The sequence below is a fragment of the Doryrhamphus excisus genome, chromosome 10, assembly GCF_030265055.1.
Source record: "Doryrhamphus excisus isolate RoL2022-K1 chromosome 10, RoL_Dexc_1.0, whole genome shotgun sequence".
NCBI classification, from domain to species: Eukaryota; Metazoa; Chordata; class Actinopteri; order Syngnathiformes; family Syngnathidae; genus Doryrhamphus; species Doryrhamphus excisus.
Window position 1 is genome coordinate 6,866,188 of NC_080475.1, and position 19,892 is coordinate 6,886,079.

At 46.8% G+C, this 19,892-nt stretch overlaps 3 protein-coding genes across 3 annotated transcripts in view; 1 reads left to right on the top strand and 2 right to left on the bottom strand.

Moving 5' to 3' along the window:
- Window positions 1-19,892, top strand: part of LOC131137412 (NADH dehydrogenase [ubiquinone] flavoprotein 1, mitochondrial-like) — a 32,579-nt gene that overhangs the window by 6,550 nt on the left and 6,137 nt on the right. The window contains exon 11 of the mRNA XM_058085348.1: window positions 5,274-5,361. The gene's annotated coding sequence lies outside the window, so the exon portion shown is untranslated. The remainder of the gene's footprint in view (window positions 1-5,273; window positions 5,362-19,892) is intronic.
- On the bottom strand, window positions 219-6,095 carry khdc4 (KH domain containing 4, pre-mRNA splicing factor). The gene is made up of 14 exons (XM_058085343.1): window positions 5,926-6,095; window positions 5,510-5,684; window positions 4,974-5,102; window positions 4,828-4,907; window positions 4,698-4,750; window positions 4,448-4,626; window positions 4,160-4,371; window positions 4,017-4,077; window positions 3,891-3,951; window positions 2,908-3,188; window positions 2,685-2,831; window positions 2,305-2,414; window positions 1,261-1,346; window positions 219-673 (listed from the first exon to the last, which is right to left on the bottom strand). Exons 1-14 carry the CDS (start codon window positions 5,952-5,954, stop codon window positions 444-446), a joined length of 1,833 nt encoding a protein of 610 aa, XP_057941326.1. The 5' UTR covers window positions 5,955-6,095; the 3' UTR covers window positions 219-443.
- On the bottom strand, window positions 12,293-13,435 carry uts2r3 (urotensin-2 receptor 3). Its single transcript, XM_058085351.1, has one exon. The coding sequence runs from the start codon at window positions 13,433-13,435 to the stop codon at window positions 12,293-12,295; it is 1,143 nt and encodes a 380-aa protein (XP_057941334.1).

Genomic DNA, 19,892 nt, shown 5'->3' on the forward strand with positions numbered 1-19,892 from the left:
GCACCATAGCACCAGACTCCTGTGGCTTTAAGGAGTGCTCCATGCAGGGAAATGTGTGATATCAGCAATTCTTCACTACGGACTAATGAGGCGTGACATGGAAACTTTGGAAACACACACAAAAAGTGTGTTTTTAAAGTCCTTAGCATATTTACAACCCTGGCATCCTATTGGACACGGGACAACAATGCAAACACATGCAAAAGAAGCTGATCATGGATGTTGCAATGGCCACATTTTTATTGTTTTTACAAAGACACTATATTCATGGTATTCCCAGTTCTGTCCAATCCGAGTGGCGTGGCTGCTGTGACCTTCCAAAGTGTTCTTAAAGTGTTCATGTTTCCACTATACACCTGTGCACTAACTAAAGACTTTGCTGACTCGGACCAAAAATAAAGCAAACGTGACGGCGGACTTTTGCTACGTCCCGGTTTTTGTTGTTAGGGCGCCATCCAGAAGGGCATAGACTGCGGCTGGGGCTGCGTTTTAGCCCGGGGGGGTGGCGGAGGCGGGCAGCGATAGCCCTGGATCCAGTCTAAGGAGGTAGAAGGGGGTGCTCCAGGGTTACCTGGCCCTGAAGCTTTGCTGCTCGAGTGGTCGTCTTCTTCGTCCGACGAGTCGCCCGCGTACGCCACCAATCCCGTTTTCATCCTCTTCCCCGCAGGCTCGACTAGAAAGAGAGTGGCGCAAAGGAAGCAGACGTGCAAAAAGAGGGAGGGGGCGGGGGGCGAGGAGACAAGAAAAGAACCACAAGAACACATCGGCAGCAGCGCGGTTCAAATAGGAAGAAGCAAATTAGTTCAGTGAATTCAAACACAATTTATGCCGAGCAGAGAGGACGGGTGGGACATCCGGCGAACCGCCATCGGTTATAGGCCGTCCGATCCGGCGTCAGAGGACAAGTGGTGCCCCACCCCCAAATAGTATCCAGCATCGGCCCCAGAGATACATGGAAGAGAAGAAAAACACAGAAAAAAAGAGAAAACACAAAAACAGGAGAGATTGTGGTTAGTGAGGGTGCAGACTGATGATGTCATCAGAACGGGACAAAAGGACTTGAACACTGGACAACAAGCTCAACGCTCCAACTTCAACTATCTGGAGGAGAATCCTGGCTGGAGGAGTGCCTGGCACTGCATTGACCTAATCTGCCTGGAAACCTTTCACAGCCTTTTATTGTAGCCCTGCATCCGGTCTTGGGAGGCTAAAATGGCTAAAATGAGAGTTGGGCGGGGGGGAGTAACATGGTTCACTTACCCACGGGGCCTTGCGGTGCCCTTCTGTCTTCCAGCTGCGGTCTCACTACATTTACAGGCAACAGGGGTGGAGGCATTAGCTGCCTACTGAGGAAAGAGCAAAAGATGGCGGTTACCGTTCTACCACAAAAACACCAGCCGCTATTTGGGCCACACCCGGGGTCAAAAGATGGGATAATAGAACCAAAGCGTACATTTTCGAGAAAAACACTTTTATTCTGGCTCGTAGGTGGAAGACTTTATTTTATGGGTTTATTTATTCATGACTTTATTCCTGTAATATGACAAGTTCTTTTTTTCCTTAATTTTTTTATTGTTTTTTCCTTTAGTCTCGTCATATTCCACCTTTTTCCCTCATAATCTTACAACTTTATTCTTGTAATGAGTTCTTTTGTCATACATTTCTGACTTTAGCCTCGTAACATCACAATTAGTTTCTTGTCAATGTTCCGACTATACCACTTTCTTCTTGTAATATTTTTTTTGAATTTACGACTTTAGTCTCAATCTTTCCCCCCCCCCAGTGTGGCCCCGATCCAAAAAGGCTGATTGAAAGTAGAACACAGTAACAGTAATATTGGCAATATTGGTCCGTTCAAGTCAAACGATACATAAAAAAAAAAAAAGAAAATAAGCCATGGGTTTTAATACAAGCCATTCTGTCATTTCAAATGTAACATTTTTTGTAATTAATACAATTAAGAATGCTAAAAATGTAGGTTAAGAGCATTGTTGCATACAAACAAAAATGTAAAACTAATATAATAATAATAATAATAATAATAGACTACTACTGCTGGCATAGACACAGTGCAGAAGAGTGTAATGTAGTAGAAATGACAAGTTGCAGTATATTGTATTAATATTTGTTTCATTGTCCTTTTTTTAAACTTAATGTTAAAATGTCATCTTGTCTCGTGACGCCACGATTTATAAAAGTAATGTGATGATTGAAGCTGTAAAAATTCAAAGCGGCGGCGAGGGATTACTGGATAAAAAAAAAAGTAGTACATTAGTACTTCTAGTCCGACAGAACTTTCAGTACCTGTCCCTCTCACTCGGCGGGCCAGAGGAACTCGATGACGGGGGTCCTGTAGTCTCGGGGCCGCCCGCTGAGAAGCCTGCACCTAAATTAGTCATATGAATGGGTCCATGCTATGAGCAGAAAAACACACAGGCGCCATTAGCGGACATCCTCTCCTGGACCCACTCACTTACTTAGTGGCCACAGTACAACGTCAACACCTTACCCCCGGTGACCGGCTTTGGCCCAGGTCACAATTAAAGACACTTTCAGCCTATTACCGTAAAACACACGCACACTGTGGCAGTCCACACGCTGCTCACGCACAGGAAGTTCCAGCAAGTCCCACCCAATCAGAAGCAATCCGCACCGGAAGACCGGGACTTCCGTTTGATTCTCACCTGATATCCGAGCAGGCCGCTGTCGCTCTCGTCCGGAACTTCCTCTGTGAAGCGTCTCTTCTGAGGTGGGTTGGTCGGGATGGCGGGAGGCGGAGCTTTGGGCGGCGCCACAGCCGGCTGAGGAAAGGACACGAGAGGTGGGAGGGGCTGCGCCAAGAGAAGAAAGCAGACCGTTAATGGATGATGATGACCGTATGTCATGTCAGCAATCGGTACACCCCACCTGAGCCACTGGAGCCGGGGCAGGAACGGGGGGCGGAACGGGGACAGGAACAGGCGCCGGACCCACAGGCGGTGCGATGTTTATAGTTGTCCCAGGTGGGTACTGAGGGAGAACACCCTTGGGTGGCACGGGAGGCATGGGAGGCGGGACGGAGAAGGGCGGTGGTGGAGGGTGGGGCTGAGGCGGGGGCACGGGCAGCGGGAAGCCAGGCTGGAACCCGGCTGGGGGGTAGAAGGCGGGCTGCGGGGGCATCCCGTTCACCACCGGGGGCGGCGTGAAGCCTGGAAGGAGAGCAGATGTCAGCTGAGAAGTTTTATTCCATGATGGAAAAGATGGAAAATGGGCCCGGTGCTTTTCCATATGTCGCCCCCACTTGGGCTGGCGGTCTTTTGCATGACCGTTTCCATGGCTTAGCGACAGGCGCTGTCATTGGGATGGAAGGACAGGAAAGTGGGCGGTGCTCGCCATGGATCGCCCTACGCTGATCACATGTTTTTCACAGAGATCTGTGCAATGTGTAGTGTTTGATAGCAAATGCTAAGTGGCTGTAAGTGTTGAGTGAATGCAGTGTAGCTATGAGGTTATTACGCAACTATTGAGAAATGATGTAGAATTACCTTTTATATGAAATGAATTGTAAATGATTGAATCATATCAGTTACTTTGACTGTGAATGTGAAGTACTATCATTAGTATTGAGTGCAGTAGTTTAGTGGTTAGTTTTGATGTGTACTGTATGATTTCCTGTCATTTTGACCCCTGGTACAGTATGTACTGTATGTACAATGTCTATCTATAGTAGGAAGTAGATGTTATTTTATGTGAAAGATTGCGATCACTGCTGTTGGAGACATATGGACCGCACAGAAACGTCAAGAAAGACAACTCAAAGACGTGTTGAAGTCATCAATAATCGATAAGATAATAATAATATTCATTATGACCAGGAGTTGACGGGTTGTGAACAAAGAAGTCCTCGGTACCTTGCTGAGATGGCATCACTGAGCTCATTTGAGTGAGGAAGCGGGAATACTCAGCGTGAACCTAATAGGGGAATAAAGCGTCTTAGTTCCTGAATGGAGACTTCACACCAGCAGGACTTTACTCACGGTCTGAAGCAGGTTTTGACAAAGTGTTTTTGCAGCTGCGAGACCTTCCGGTTTGGGGTGGCTGTGGCGGGAAATTGAATACGGGATGATTGAATGGACCTCGGGAGGCAAACGGGCATATTACGGCTGGAGCGGGCACCCACCTGATGTAGATGTACATGGGCTCAAACGCCTCTCGTCCGGACGTGGGCTCCAGACAGCCCGAGCCTTTTCCCCTGAGGAAGACTTTGGCCCCGGTTTCGGACTGGATGTGCTGCAGGTACGAGCAGCCGGGACCCTCCACGCGCTCTTTGACCGCGAAGCCCGGGATGGCGTGCTCCAGGCCCACAAAGATTTTATCCTGAACGTAATGCATCTGTGGGAACAGGCGGCAAATACGCGTACGACGTCTGCATGTCAAAGCCAAGCATCGTAAAAGAAAATGACATTACCCCGGTCTGGAAGTGTGGTTTGTGGGGGGGCATCGGGGGCAGTGAGGGCGGAGGCGGTTGCTGATAAACTGTAACGGACGGCACGCCGGACGAGGAGAAGGAAGGGGACGCCGAGGACGTTGCGGTTGCCGCTTTGACCACTCCATTGGTGATGATCTCCTTGATTTTGTTGACCGCCCCTGTGGAAGGCAGCGAACAAAATCAATCAATCGACTTCCTGATCGCACGACATTCCCGGGAGGATACCGACGGTCCACGATGTCCCTGGTCTGGCCTTGAACGTGCAGATACAGCGGCCGATCCCTGAGACGAAAGAGCAGAAAAGGTGCTGACACGTGAATAATAAACTCGACGATGAAGGTCCCGGATGAGAGAGTCACCCCGGTGGCGCTTTGCTCCGTTCCTCTGGCGACATGTAGCGCCCTCTGGTGGACACGGCGGCGCCGCTCACTTTACTGATCTGGAAGCACACAGTCACTCGTTGCCGCTCATCATCTTAGTCACCGTCATCCGTGGAGGTGCTGACCTCGTCCTGCGTCTGTCCTCGCGTTAAGAGATTCCGGCAGGTGATGGGGACGTCGTTGATCTCGACTTCTGCCACCACCAGGTCATCTTTGGTCTTTGCTGGCACCAGAGGCTTCCCAGTGGCCAGTGCCTGTCGATTAGGGAGAAAGGTTCTTATAGCTTAGCTGTCAAATGTTGGGAATTTAACACACACAGATTTTGCGTGTCGCTTGGTGACGGTGACTCGTGTTCAGTCGCCCTGAAACATGACCTGCACCTCATTGTGAGCGAATACCATAAACAATTTATTTTTTTTCCCCAGGCAAAGACCTGCAAATGGCTCCTTGACCCACTTTTGGGTCCCAACCCGGCAGTTGAGAACCACCACGGGTCATCTGACATCATCATGCGTGAGTACTGAGTACCTACACATGAGGCATCCTAAAATCCGTCAACTAATTTGCTTTTCGGGTATTTATTGTCATGCTGTGTTGTTTATTTTACTGCCTCTTGTTATCAATCAATACCGGGTGAAATGAAGGTTTACAACAATGGTACCTTATCAACGAATCCGGGCGTGCCTATCTGTGACGGCTTGAGTTTGCCCTTGGCGATCAGCATGGCGTTAATCTTGGCGGCCACGGCAGCAGCGGCATCCAGAGCCCCGGTGGGTGCAGCCTCGGTCGCACCACCGGAACCTGGACCCGGCTGGTCCCATTTGCTGGTGCGGCGGCTTGGAGGAGAGAGAGGACACAAAGACCGTGTTTGCAGGCGGGCCGCTTTCATGTAACAATAACAAGCAGTATTACATATATATAGCCATGTATTTATTGTAAAAAATTAGCGAATGAAAAACATGCTAACGCTAACAGCCCTTCATGATTACATAAACTAGCTAGCATAGCTACACTGAATATGTACGGTGGTCAAATAAAATTATGATTATCAACACCGAGTTCCTCAAGTACACTCACCCGCCGTTTTGACTTCCGCCAAATGACATATATGTTCTTCAAAACGTTTCTTGCGAGATGTCTTCTTGTCTTCGGTACGCGTATGATTGTAGCACCGCTAAGCCGGCTAAAGCTAACCAACACAAACGCTTCCGTCTCCGGTGAATGTCAGTACCCCCGCTCGACACTAGAGGTCGCCAAAGGCAACGTTGTGTTAACTGTTGATCTATGTATGTTTGGCTTTTGTTGTGGTTTATAATAATGTGTTTATTTGGTATTATTTAGTTAAGTGATGGTTTTGTGGAGACAGGGGCGTTAACAAAACTAGTTACAAGTGAAGTTAAATGCTCAGTTGCAGTATCTTGCCTGGAGAGGGCGTCCATTTGACACATCTATCCTGACCCCCTTGATCCTTGCGGTGCCCCTCAAGCAGTGGTTCTCGCCCACCATTGACACTGAAAAATGTTCTAAAATAAAAAAAAAAAAATAACAATAAATAATAAGTAAATAAAATGTAACAAATACAATAAAAAGCAAAACAATTCAATCTGAATTGGTTTGGCATGCAATGATTCGGTTTGCCTGTGGGCGTCACTGTTGCTCCCTTGAGTTCCATCCTCCAATGTAGACACATGGAGGCGGCTGCTATTGTGTATACGTTGGCTAGCCAACCAGGTTCAACGTGACATGATTACCTGAGATGACGTGGCCGTCATAAATCAGCATTCCTATGTCTTTATTCACGCAGTCTAAACCGCCATAGCTTACGTTTTGAATGTCAACACTGACATGAAAAGAACATAGTCGTCTCCCCGCACGCTCAACCATGCTCTTCACATGCTTGAAGTGTCAGAAGGTGAAAGGTCGGAGGAGCCTTGACGCCCGACTTGACACAGACGCCTATTTCCAGGTGACGGGAGGGGGAGGGGCGGGATACGGAGAGACGGCGCAGACGTGCCATATTTACTGTCTTCCCTCGTAAGAGCCCGGGTGCGAACCCTAATGCGTATGTCGGTTGATGTAACCTCCGGCCTCCCAGGCCGACACCGTCGTGTGAAGTCGGCGGACGCGATGGAGGGGAGGGCGCCTCACGGCGGGGTGGCGACGGGGGGAAAACAAAGAAACACTGTGAGCGGCCGTGGCTTCGGGCTTTGCTGACAAACCGCCGATTACGAGCACGTCGACACATCTGAACGTGGATTAGAAATACAGTGGAACCTTGGTTAGCGTCCGCCTCGGTTAGCATCTTTTTTGCTTAATTTAAATTTGCGCCCCATTTTTTTTGCTATATTATCATTTTATATTAGAAATGAATGAAAAAGTCTTTGCCCCCTTCCTGATTGTGTACGTTGTGATGCATGAATCCGTATTGAGGAATAGCCGAAAGGTACGTGCGGAACCCTGGCGGGGTAGAACGTGACGGAAAGAGAGAAACCATATGTCGGGGTTGGATTCTAGAAGGCGGCAGGAATCTCTTTGCTGTATGTCTGGAGAGAACGGGAGCCTCTTATACACCTCCCAGCAGGGTTCTGGCCCGGGCCGCGGCCTCGTCTCGTCTGCCCGGCGGGGTGCTTTCCTGAGCGGGCTGCCCAGGGGAGGGGCACCTGCACCAGGCGCGATCACTGGTCAAGAGTAGAACCCGGCAGGCGGGGCAAAGGGGGCTTCTGGGGATGGAAAAGACTCTCGGTGCTTCCAGGAATGGGACATCTGTTGGATTTATGAAATCCTCAGGTAGAGCGGAGCGACGTCCGCCCGCTCGGAACGGTTTGTCCTCTCGAACTAATGACGCCGGCTGCTATCTCAGGATGAAATCAGAAGCTTCTGTGGTGCCGCAGAGCAGGAGTTATGATTGGAGCGGGCCGGCTGGCGCTGGCCGCCACCGACAAAGTTTATAGATAGGCCGGCTTGCCAACTGAGGCAATATTTTCCATCCATTTGGTCGGCTTGAGCAAACGCCGCGTATTTGAAGTTTATCAAGCACTCAGTCATCCAGGAGACTCCGGGGAGGCTTTAATCATCTGATGTGTCGTCTTCGAGAACACACGCAAGCACAAAGCCGGAGCATCTCCACATCGACTTCACACCCCCCCCGACGTCTTCCTCACTTTGCTACAAAAATCACCATTCTAGCTTCCGCGTGAGGCCTTCACCGTCACTGGCTTTTTTTTGTCTGCGAGGCATTCCTTTTGAAATGTGCTGAGATGGCCGGGAAAAAGTGCATGGATATTACATTAGCGCTCCGACAGCAGCACCCCCTGCGGTCGGAGTGCACGCGGCTGCACGTGATAAGTGCAGAGGGAGGCGAGCGCGAGGTAGCCAGGTAAATGAAAACACATGCCTTGACCACGGAAAGGTACTCCAGACGCATCCAGAAATACTCCAGTTCAAGCTCTTTCGCCGTCGCTCTCGTTTCGGCCCCTTGACGTTTCCATCGTGCTTGCATCCTATTTATTTATTTTACATAAAATTAGATGAAATCACATCGGAACAATGTGAACAAATAAATTTTGGGCTTCATGGACGAGCCGCTCACCAGAAATGCCAAAGTAAGACCATCATTCTTGCTAACGTTTAGCTGCAAAAAAGGTCAAAAAACGGAATCTTTTCAACCAATTCGTCATCATATTTCACCTGAAACTTGTTGTGAAAAGTACATTTCAAGCCCAAATATTCAGACACCAATGCCACTACTATCCCCAGCGATGTCACGGAATAGCGTACCCAATACCCCTTCATTGTCTGCAGTTTTTGTACCGTTAAAGTTAAATGAAAGTAGAAAAGTTAGGTCAAATAATGTATGATTTCTGCCGTCTGTCAAAACTCTGTTCTTCTCCTCCTCCATCAAACTTCATATTAATTCATCATTTAGTATTTTCTCTTCGTTTGTAGCATTTGTGTGATGTCATTAGAAAAGATATTTAGTTTGAGTGGTAGTATTGAGCAGTATTTATACTTTATTTGACTCCATTGTGTCCCAAAACTGTGTTTTTGCAGATGAAAGGAACCCAGCATGACGTCACGACACTAAAGACAGATAATTAACTGATGATTAACTGATGATTAACTGATAATTAACTGCCGCACATTGCTTCCCCGTTGCAGTACTCGCCCTTACCCGGCATACTTTTTTATAGCTGCATTAATGTCTTCATTTATTTTCTATGACAAGCGTCTCCTAAGTATTTTAAAAGATTCGGAAAGTCATCATTTGTGTAAAAAAAAAAAAAAAAAAATAGAACTTAATATTTGAATCTAAGGTTACTTAATATTAGCTTTCAGCTACCGCACCGTAAAATGTGGACATTTATGGTTTTCATTAGGAATTATGAAGTCTGGAGGAGAATGTCTCTTCCAGACTTTCAAAGTTAGCTTTCTGTCCAACTGTCAAAATCATCAACTCTTTGGCCTGGCGGACGCTTTTTAAACACCCGCCGTCCGCCTGCAACCATCTCAGCCCTCCTTTTTTTTTTTTTGTCCCTTCATCCCATCCTTCCTCCGCTCCGTCAAACAACAATATTTGCTCATGTGCGTCAAAGAGCAGCGGGGTTTGCACCACAGCACAGTGCTGCCTTTGAGGCGGACAGACGTAGCGAGGTGGTTGCTACAGGGAGACGCGGAAACACCGGCCCGCCACACACACACACACACACACACACACACACACACACACACACACACACACACTCGCCAAAGTGTCAATCTGATGTTGGAAGCATATTTCATCCTTTTGCTGCAGGTTTCACCAAATGACAGAAGATGCTTTCCTACCATCTGATCCATTTAGGACGTTTCCGAGCGTCCTACTAAGATGTTTTCCACCAAAGTCCACATAGTGAAAAACGAAAGTGGACCTATTATTATGCCTTTCCTCTTTTCTGACCCATAAATGTTGTTCCAGTTTAGTGTTCTGGTGTCAAAACGCCAGATAATGAGGTTTGCGCCTATTGGAAGGGAGCCCTGACAGCAGCTTTGGTGGCTCGCCATGCTTTTTTGTTAACGCGGACTTCCTTATGTGGGCATGCCCAGTTGAGTAATGGCTACCAGGGAATATTTTTTCCGGAGTGCGGCGAGAGCAAGCATCAGGCAGACGTGGCACACTAGTATAAGCAACAATCGGCTTCCTAACTGTTTATTTTGGAATCAAACAAAAGGGGTTCGGCAGCCGTCCGGAAGTCCTTGGGAGCGTGATCGATCACAGCAAAGTGGGAGGCGTGCCTGGAGGATGGATTTGGGAAAATACTGTGTGGTTGAACTTTTTGGAAGGTCTATGTCCAGTTCCATCTGGCATAAAAAAAAAATAGAGTAAAATGCGGTGGTGGTAGTGTGATGGAAGACATGGCCCGACCAGTTACCAGGTTTAGGGGGCAGTCACCTTCTAGCTTAGCTTGGGATGTCTTTCTTCTGTCATACTTGTAGGTGGAAAATAAGGTTATGGAGAAACCAGGAGGTGTTTGTGAAGGTAGAATTCATAATTGCCATGAGATTGTCCAGTGGGGGGGGCGTTTGGCCCCCGGTGAGAGACCAAGTGACGCCGTGAATATAGCAGGAAGTCTTTATTTAGAGCTCTATATTAAGCATGAATATAAACATCAGTCGGTGGCAGCGTTGACCGCCATGCCGTCGTGTTGCACGATCCCTCTTTCAAACCTCGCTGTCCGTCTTCTGAGTGGTAGGGATTCGAGTAGCAACTTGATTCACCACATGGATGCACGCCATGAGAGATTTAGCATTTAGCATTTCTTCAAAAAAGAAAAGGAATATAAACAAAAAACAAACAGAAGTGCATGCAAACAAACTAAACGTGGATGTGGAAAAGAACCTGGCTGGTCGTCGGGTTCACGTAAGACCGTGAGATCAGTGATTACCATCTTTGTTGAGGGGCGTCAACTGCATTGAAAAATGTATTTTTATCGACGCGTCGGGGGGTGCCAGTCGGGGGTGTCCAAACCTTTATCCCAGCGAGAGCTGAAAAATTGAGGGATGCTTTGATACATTTGGATAATAATAATAAAAATAATGGATTGGATTTCATAGTCTTTTCAAGGCAACCAAGTGAAGGCTTTTTTCATTCACGGTGGTAAACTACACCTGTAGCCACAGCTGCCCCGGGGTAGTCTTATGGAAACGCGTCTATACCTCTTAGACCACCACTAAACATTCATTGGCATTTAAAGATGCTTCAAGCCATCCAGTGTAGGTCAATAAATGCTAAGCTATCGCTATCTGGAGATAAAGGAAATGGAAGTGGAAAGTGGAATATCGAATAAGTATTACACAGGAGGTCCTTGTTTTATATGTATACATGTAGTATATTCACCTACTATGTTGGAAAATAGGAGTATCAAGGTGACTATAGGGGTGCTAGTTCATGTCCAGGGGACTCTAATAATGTTAAAACTGAATTTAGAAGGTGGTTAAAAGGTTTTGTATGTGCTAGCTACGCAAATACCCCGTTTAGTAAAAAGTACTGGATCTACTGGACTGTGTGTTATACTGTACTCCTCCGATTTCAGATCAACATTTGCAGTAAAAGTTGGAATGATTTGATTAGCCTCAGCTTCTCTCTTCGATTGCCGGTGTTCAATCGGAAAACACAATGCAGTTTTTGCATTTTCTGTTTTTGTTGTTTTTTTTGGCATTTCTGGGGGGGGCTCCTATATTAGCATTTTCAGTTTTTGTTGTTTTTTGGCATTTCCGGTGGGGTGGGGGGGGGGTCCTCCTATATTAGCATTTTCAGTTTTTGTTGGTTTTTGGCATTTCTGGGGCGGGGGGTCCTCCTATATTAGCATTTTCAGTTTTTGGCATTTCTGGGGGGGGTCCTCCTATATTAGCATTTTCAGTTTTTGGCATTTCTGGGGGGGTCCTCCTATATTAGCATTTTCAGTTTTTGTTGTTTTTTGGCATTTCTGCGGGGGGGGGGGTCCTCCTATCTTAGCATTTTCAGTTTTTGTTGTTTTTTTGGCATTTCTGGGGGGGGGGGTTCTCCTATATTAGCATTTTCAGTTTTTGTTGTTTTTTGGCATTTTTTGGGGGGGGGGTTCTCCTATATTAGCATTTTCAGTTTTTGTTGTTTTTTTTGGCATTTTGTATACGGGCCACATTTTGGACACCCCTGATTTTAGCATGACGTGTTTGCACGGTTTAGAAAAGAGCATTCATTCCAAAGCTTGTATAGTATGTATATGTTAGCTTCCATACGTAGTATATGTTAGCTTGTATACTACGTATACGTTAGCTTCCATACGTATATGTCTTACAAAGAGCTCTGGTGCGAAGGTTTGGTCTTTGGTGGCTTGTGACGAACAAAAAGGTGTCGGTGAAGCGTACCTTTTAGTTTCCACACAGGAACGCTCACATGATGGATTCCACGGGGGCCGCCAAAGAAGCGCTACTGCAGCGGACTGCTTTTGCGGCAGAGCTGATTTGCCGAGGTCAGCGTCTGCCGGTTGCGCCTCCTCTTGCCGGTCAGCAGCGTGTAGAAGAAGGGATTGACGCAAGAGTTTCCGTAGGTCAGCCCGGTGAGGATGCGGTTGACCGTCACCTGCGTGCCCACCGGTACCGTCCTCAGCATGTCGGGCTGGTACAGAGGCAGGAGCTGCCAGATCCAGAATGGGAGGAAGCAGGCCCAAAAGGCCAGGACGATGCCCAGAATGAGGAGCAGAACTTTGGGTTTCGGAGCTCGGGCGGGGCAAGCAGTGCCGGTCCCGGCGCCCCACGGGGCCCGTGTTTGAGACACCCAGTAAAGGCGGCCCAGCGTCGCGTAGAGAGCTCCGATGGCCAGGCCGGGGCCGAGAATGCTGGTGCAGAAGAGCACGCTCAGGTAGGCCTTGGAGCTCTGCTCGTCCCACGCGGGCACGCACAGCTGGCCCTCCTGGTTCTCCCCGTCCTCCAGGTGCAGGGTGATCATCATGGGCAGGCTCAGCGCCACGGCCAGCCCCCAGGCTAAGCTGACTCTCAGCAGGCCCGAGGAGTTGGTGGAGGAGGTGTGCAGGGGGTGCGCCACGGCCCGGTAGCGGTCCAGGCTCATAGCGGTCAGCGTGAAGATGGAGGCGTGCATGGTGAGGAGGTCCAGGCTCAGGAGGAGGCGGCAGCCCAGCTCGCCGAAGGCCCAGCCGGACGCCAGGCTGTCGTAGACGATGAAGGGGGCGGTGAACAGGTAGAGGAGGTCCGCCAGGGCCAGGCTCAGCACCTGGAGGTGGAGGGAAGACGAGGGGGGGGAAGAGGAGAGGGGGGAGGAGGAAGGGGAGCCGGAGGAGGGGCCGGACAGGCAGGGGGGGGCGGCGACTCTCAAGAAGCAGCAGATCGGTCCCACTCCGCTTCTCCTCCTGCTCCTCCTGCGCCTCAGAAGGAGGACCAGCGTGTACAGGTTCCCGATGATGCCCAGCAGGGACAGCAGGGAGAGCAGGGAGCAGAACAGGGCCGTGGAGGCCAGGCTGGGGGAGGTGGACGGAGCCGAGGAAGGCAGGGACAAGTTGGGAATGACCGGGAAGGTGTACGGGGAAGGCGGGGGCAAGGAGCCGGACGGCTCCATTCGGGACGCTTGGGGGGTGCTGGGAATGTCGGAGGGAGATGGATGGAAGGCCGCTGGATGTTATTGACGGCTGAGGAGATGCGGAGAAGGAAGAAAGGAGACAAAGAAGGGGAGAAGGTGTCATCATACAAATCATGTTCGGGCCACGTCATGAAGCTCCATATTTCCCATTCAAAGACGTCATAGAATATATATGAACACAAAATACATGCGGATATAAATTAATATTATGAGAAACAAACCAAAAAACATAAAGTTGACATTTTGGGAAATTAGGTTGGGGAAGATGTATAATAATAAGAGAAGAAACTCATAATACTAACTAACTTGTTAGCATATATGTACTGTATATAACTTGTTAGCATACTGTATGTAACGTGTTAGCATACTGTATGTAACTTGTTAGCATACTGTATGTAACGTGTTAGCATACTGTATGTAACATGTTAGCATACTGTATAGTATAACGTGTTAGCATACTGTATAGTATAACGTGTTAGCATACTGTATATAATGTGTTAGCATATATGTACTCTATATAACATATACAGTATACAGTAAAGTATAATGTATACGTTAGCAAACTGTATCTAAGGTGTTAGCATACTGTATCTAAGTTGTTAGCATACTGTATAGTATAACGTGTTAGCATACTGTATCTAAGTTGTTAGCATACTGTATAGTATAACGTGTTAGCATACCGTATCTAAGTTGTTAGCATACTGTATAGTATAACATGTTAGCATACAGTATCTAAGTTGTTAGCATACTGTATATAATGTGTTAGCATACTGTATAGTATAACGTGTTAGCATACAGTATCTAAATTGTTAGCATACTTTATATAATGTGTTAGCATACAGTATTTAAGTTGTTAGCATACTGTATATAACGTGTTAGCATACAGTATCTAAGTTGTTAGCATACTGTATATAACGTGTTAGCATACTGTATAGTATAACGTGTTAGCATACAGTATCTAAGTTGTTAGCATACTGTATATAACGTGTTAGCATACTGTATCTAAGTTATTAGCATACTGTATCTAAGTTGTTAGCATACTGTATATAACGTGTTAGCATATGTAGCATGTGTTGCTTTACAAAATATCAAAGTGGCAAAACTGCATCGTTTTTTTTTTTTCCACGATTTTTTCCCCCTGAGCGGCAAATCAGGAGGAAGTCGGAAAACCGGTAATCGTGATGAATTCATATGAAAACCGTTGTTTTTCTAAATATGGGCGTTGATGTGGGCACGGTGTCGGAGTGGTACAAAGGCAGCGGGGGCCGGTAGCGGGGGCCGGTAGCGGGGGCCGGTAGCGGGGGCCGACTGAAATAGTGGCACAAAGAAAAGCGAGGTCCTTAAACAGGTGTTAAAATGGAAAGGTCAGCAAAAACCTTGATGGTTTACGTTGCAGCAGAAACCATCCGCGGCTGGCACGGCCCTCCTACTTTTATGGATTCACGCAGGAGCAGACCTGGTTTTAGTCAATCATTGGATTCTAGGAGCAGGTCGGCTCCCATCGAGGCTGGAAATCCGCATGCATGTGTTAAGGTCATCAGATGCGCATCCGCGGCGTCACGTGGGTCTTGCTTTTTCCTGCCATACCTTGGACGATATTGTTGTGCCGCTTCGAATCCCAGCGACTGCAGGACATTTTGTGTGTTGACTCGGAGATTCCCCACATCAAAGCGTGGCCTGGCACCCCCCCAGCCCCCCCTGCCAGCCTGCGCCACATGGCGACCCGGGCGGCCCCCGGGGTTAAGAGCTACCGTTGAACTGTAGAGGAGCGGCGGGTCCCCCGCTGTGCCGCGTGCCTCCGCGTTTACCAGCACGCTTTAAAAAGCAGCGCCGTTGCTGCCGTTCCCAACATTCCCGACGACGTAGTCTTTGCCGCGTCCGTCACTTCGGCAGCATTTGTTGGGAAATAGTATCTAAACAGATGGTGTCACTGGGGTGGAATTAGAAGACGGGAATTTAACTTTTTGGGGGGTCGCAGATCCGCAAGGCTAAATTATAGCACAAAAGACAAAACATAGGAAAAAGGAAATAGGAATAATATTCTGTTTTGTGTCTGATCCCTTAATTCCTGCCAAAAACCAATGAATCAACTTCCCTTTTCCAAAATTTCCTCACCTCAGAGAAGACGCCACAGGAACAATATTCCACCCGTTAGTCACGTCGCAAAGTTGACTTTCCATTTTCAAATCCTGCTATGTGTCGTCCTGAAATCCCTTCCTCCTTTTTCCGGCGCAGAATTCCGATTTTCTTTGAGGATCAAAAAGGAAGTCTCGGTTGGAGACTTTGCGATCCCGAACTCTCCTGTCTTGTCCCGTCTTGCAGCTCCTTCTCCTCAGCGCCACGGGCTTTGATGCGCCTACGACCAGTGTGTGTGTGTGTGTGTGTGTGTGTGTGTGTGTGTGTGTGTGTGTGTGTGTGTGTGTGTGTGTGCGTGTTTAAGGAGGAAAAAGGGGGTGGGATGCTGAGTGAGGGGCTTATGCTACACAATAATGAATATTAATACAAAGTTGTGTGGTCCTATACCGGATCCAGGTGGTCCTACCTCCGTCACATTTCTCTTTTTCGGTTTTCCATCTGCTTTTTTGATTTCTCTTTCCCATCTTTTGTATTAGCATCACTCGTATGAATATGTAGCCGCTATTTTAGCTCATCCCTATATGGAATTATGACACATTATGACACATTATTTGAAAATGTGGCACCATTTGTGGGAACGTCGGCAAGTTTGGTCATGTTTTCATAGCTTTGTCTGGCTCTCAGAACCTTTGAGCCAGGCGTAAATCACACACTTTTCGCAAAGACTAGCATAATACTGATGTTTATTGACCATGTCAATAAAAAATATGAAATATCACACTTGGAAATGTTGCTAAGAAAATGTATAATATCGTCAAGACACTGACCGATAATAGATATTTAATAATTAGGGCTGTCAATCCATCGAAATATTCGATCGTGATGTATTTGCATTTTGTCCACAGTTAATACAGTTAGTTAACTGAATTAATCACATTTAATCGCAAGTATAGTCAATAATAATGTGGTTTGAATCTCAATTTGATGCGCATCTCTACCAATAATTCCATCATATGTGATGTAAAAGAATATCAATGTGGGAACTATGGGCCGTTATTTCACACCAGTCATATTTTTATATGACTATTTTTCTTTATTATTAGCATATTAGCTCTAATATGGGTGTGATGTTTATGTTGTATCGATGTTTAGATATTTGGGCAAAATAAATATGGCTACATTTGTGTCCAAGTGGAACGTCTTTGGAAAAATGGCTGGGTTTGAATGAGTGAATAATCATCACTGTTTTGTCATTGAATGATGCCTATTAATATATATATATTTTTAATATGCATATTAAAGCAAATGTGATGTATTTTTTTTCCTAACTGAAGCGTTTTCAAACAAATGTCAAACGTCTGAATCAAGCATTCCAAAATATTGTGTCATGTAGTCAGTATTGTTACTTTGTCGGGTGAGACACACAAGCACCAGATTGGCTCGAGACGGCCGCAAGCAAGCTAACCAGTTAGCCTGAAATTGATTTTGAATTGAAACTTGAGCATAAAACATACCACTTCCACACGGAATGTGAGGATAACTTTTTTTGTTATTCTTTGCTGTGCTAAGCTAACGCCATGTAAGCTATCGTTTTGTGCCATTACTGCCACCTGGTGACCACAATGCTACAATATGTTTGAACTAATAATAATAATAATAATAATAATAATAATAATAATAATAATACAATAGACCTCAGTCTGCCACCAAAGAGCCATTAATTATTCATTCATTCATTTCCGGATGACTAGTGACCACACGGTCGAACCTGAATCGGCACCACAGGCATGCCCATCATATTTCTTTCATCCCGCCTCTACAATATTTTCATTTGGTATGTTTAGCTGCAGCCTGCCAGTCATCTGCCAATCATTTCAGTTATCGGCCGATCTCCCAAGTTCTGCTTTTCTTTGGCTATCCTGCCTCGGATCCAGAACACTGCTGGCTTTTATTCAGCGCAGATGTTGAGGCGTGATGGTGTGCTGTGGGGACCATTTCATGATCATTGGAGGACCCCCGAATGATTTGTATCGCAACTAAAGACCCCTCGGTAGCGGGTCAGCCTGGTATGTTCGATGCCTGCATCCACTGGCATCCATTAGAGAAGTAAAGAAGTAAAAGTAGCTTTTTCTGTCAAATTTGGAGTCTAATCAGATCCAGAAGTTCTGATGCTCCAGTTACACAAGCGGCACAAGTCCTTTATTGCATCTTCTGGAATCAGAACCACAGCTTTCCGCTGGAGCGATATAAACCCACAGAGATTGGAACCATCCATTATCTTTATAGCATCGCGCATTAGCTCCAAATCTAGCTCGGATTCAGGAAATTGAGTCTCATTTTTCTGTCACAAACGTTCCCCAAATTCCAAGCTTGATGACAAAAAAAATACATTTTTATGTTGACTTTGACACTGAGATGTTTTAGGGAATTAAGATTAGAAAATTCCAGATACATTCTGAATGCGTCATCCCCATTTTAGCGTAAATTTGTTGTTAAATTATACGTCCATCATGGTTGTGTCCCAGCACCAGACCTGAAGGAACACTGGGAGAACCAGGACTCTTGGATATACAGTAAATACCCAAGACTTCTAACCCCATATCTAAAGCAAGACTGGCAGAACCAGGACTCTTGGATATACAGTAAATACCGAAGACTTCTAACCCCGGACCTAAAGCAAGACTGGGAGAACCAGGATTCTTGGATATACAGTAAATACTCAACACTCCTGACCCCGGACCTATAGCAAGACTGGGAGAACCAGGACTCTTTGATATACAGTAAATACCCAAGACTCCTAACCCCAGATCTAAAGCAAGACTGGGAGAACCAGGATTCTTGGATATACATTAAATACCGAAGACTCCTAATCCCGGACCTAAAGCAAGACTGGCAGAACCAGGACTCTTGGATATACAGTAAATACCCAAGACTCCTAACCCCAGACCTAAACCAAGACTGGGAGAACCAGGATTCTTAGATATACAGTAAATACCCAAAACTCCTTATCCTGGATCTAAAGCAAGACTAGCAGAACCAGGACTCTGGGATATACAGTAAATGCCCAAGACTCCTAACCCTAGATCTAAAGCAAGACTGGCAGAACCAGGACTCTTAAATATACAGTAAATGTCCAGGTCTACCAACCCGGATCTAAAGCAAGACTGGGAGAACCAGGATTCTTGGATATACAGTAAATACCCAAGACTCCTAACCCCGGATCTAAAGCAAGACTAGCAGAACCAGGACTCTTGGATATACAGTAAATACCAAAACTCCCAGCCCCAGAGCTAAAGCAAGACTGGGAGAACCAGGATTCTAGGATATACAGTAAATACCCAAGACTCCTAACCCCAGATCTAAAGCAAGACTGGGAGAACCAGGATTCTTGGATATACAGTAAATACCCAAAACTCCCAGACCCAGATCTAAAGCAAGACTGGCAGAACCAGGACTCTTAAATATACAGTAAATGTCCAGGTCTCCCAACCCGAATCTAAAGCAAGACTGGGAGAACCAGGATTCTTGGATATACAGTAAATACCCAAGACTCCTAACCCCGGATCTAAAGCAAGACTAGCAGAACCAGGATTCTTGGATATACAGTAAATACCAAAGACTCCTTATCCCTCATCTAAAGCAAGACTGGGAGAACCAGGATTCTTGAATATCCAGTCCAGAATATTGAGTATCAATGATGTCACCAGAAAGCGGTCCATCACCAGGCTTGGCAAATGGATTCTGACAGGCTACCCTTTGTGGGTCCGTCTGCGTGTTTTCTTTTGGTATATGACATTTTTATGTCGGATTTATTTTTTTTCCGGGATTGGTCGCAGCAGAGTTTGGAGTCTGTGGGAAAGTGGGCCTCACAAGCGAACCCATGTATCTCCAATCCAAGGGCAACATCCCGTGGGGTCCCGTTCAAACGCACCCTGACTGGAGGGATGGCGAGGACTGATGGATGGTCTTTAGATTCTGGGTGAAATACTTTATAAATGTACCTTCTAGTATACCTTCTAAAGTGCAGCTTTCTGAAGTTGGATGTCCAATCAGAGGTTTGACATTGACAAGGTCACAGAGGATCAACAGGCCTCGGCGGAGTTGTCCAACGCAGCTCACAGTTGCCTGCCATCCGCCCAGTTGATTTTGGCCCAACGCCGTGCTTTGCCAGCTTTCAGAGGTCGGACATCTTGGAAGCCGCTTAGTTGGGACTAGCCAGCGAAATGTGTTCTGTGTGGGTCGGTTTGGGCCGGGTTGGGGCGAGGGGGGGGGGGGGGGGGGTACATGCAAGATAGACAGACACAGGCAGCAAAGGGGATGGGTGGAAGCTTGGGGGTGTTGAGGGGGGGTAGACATAGCT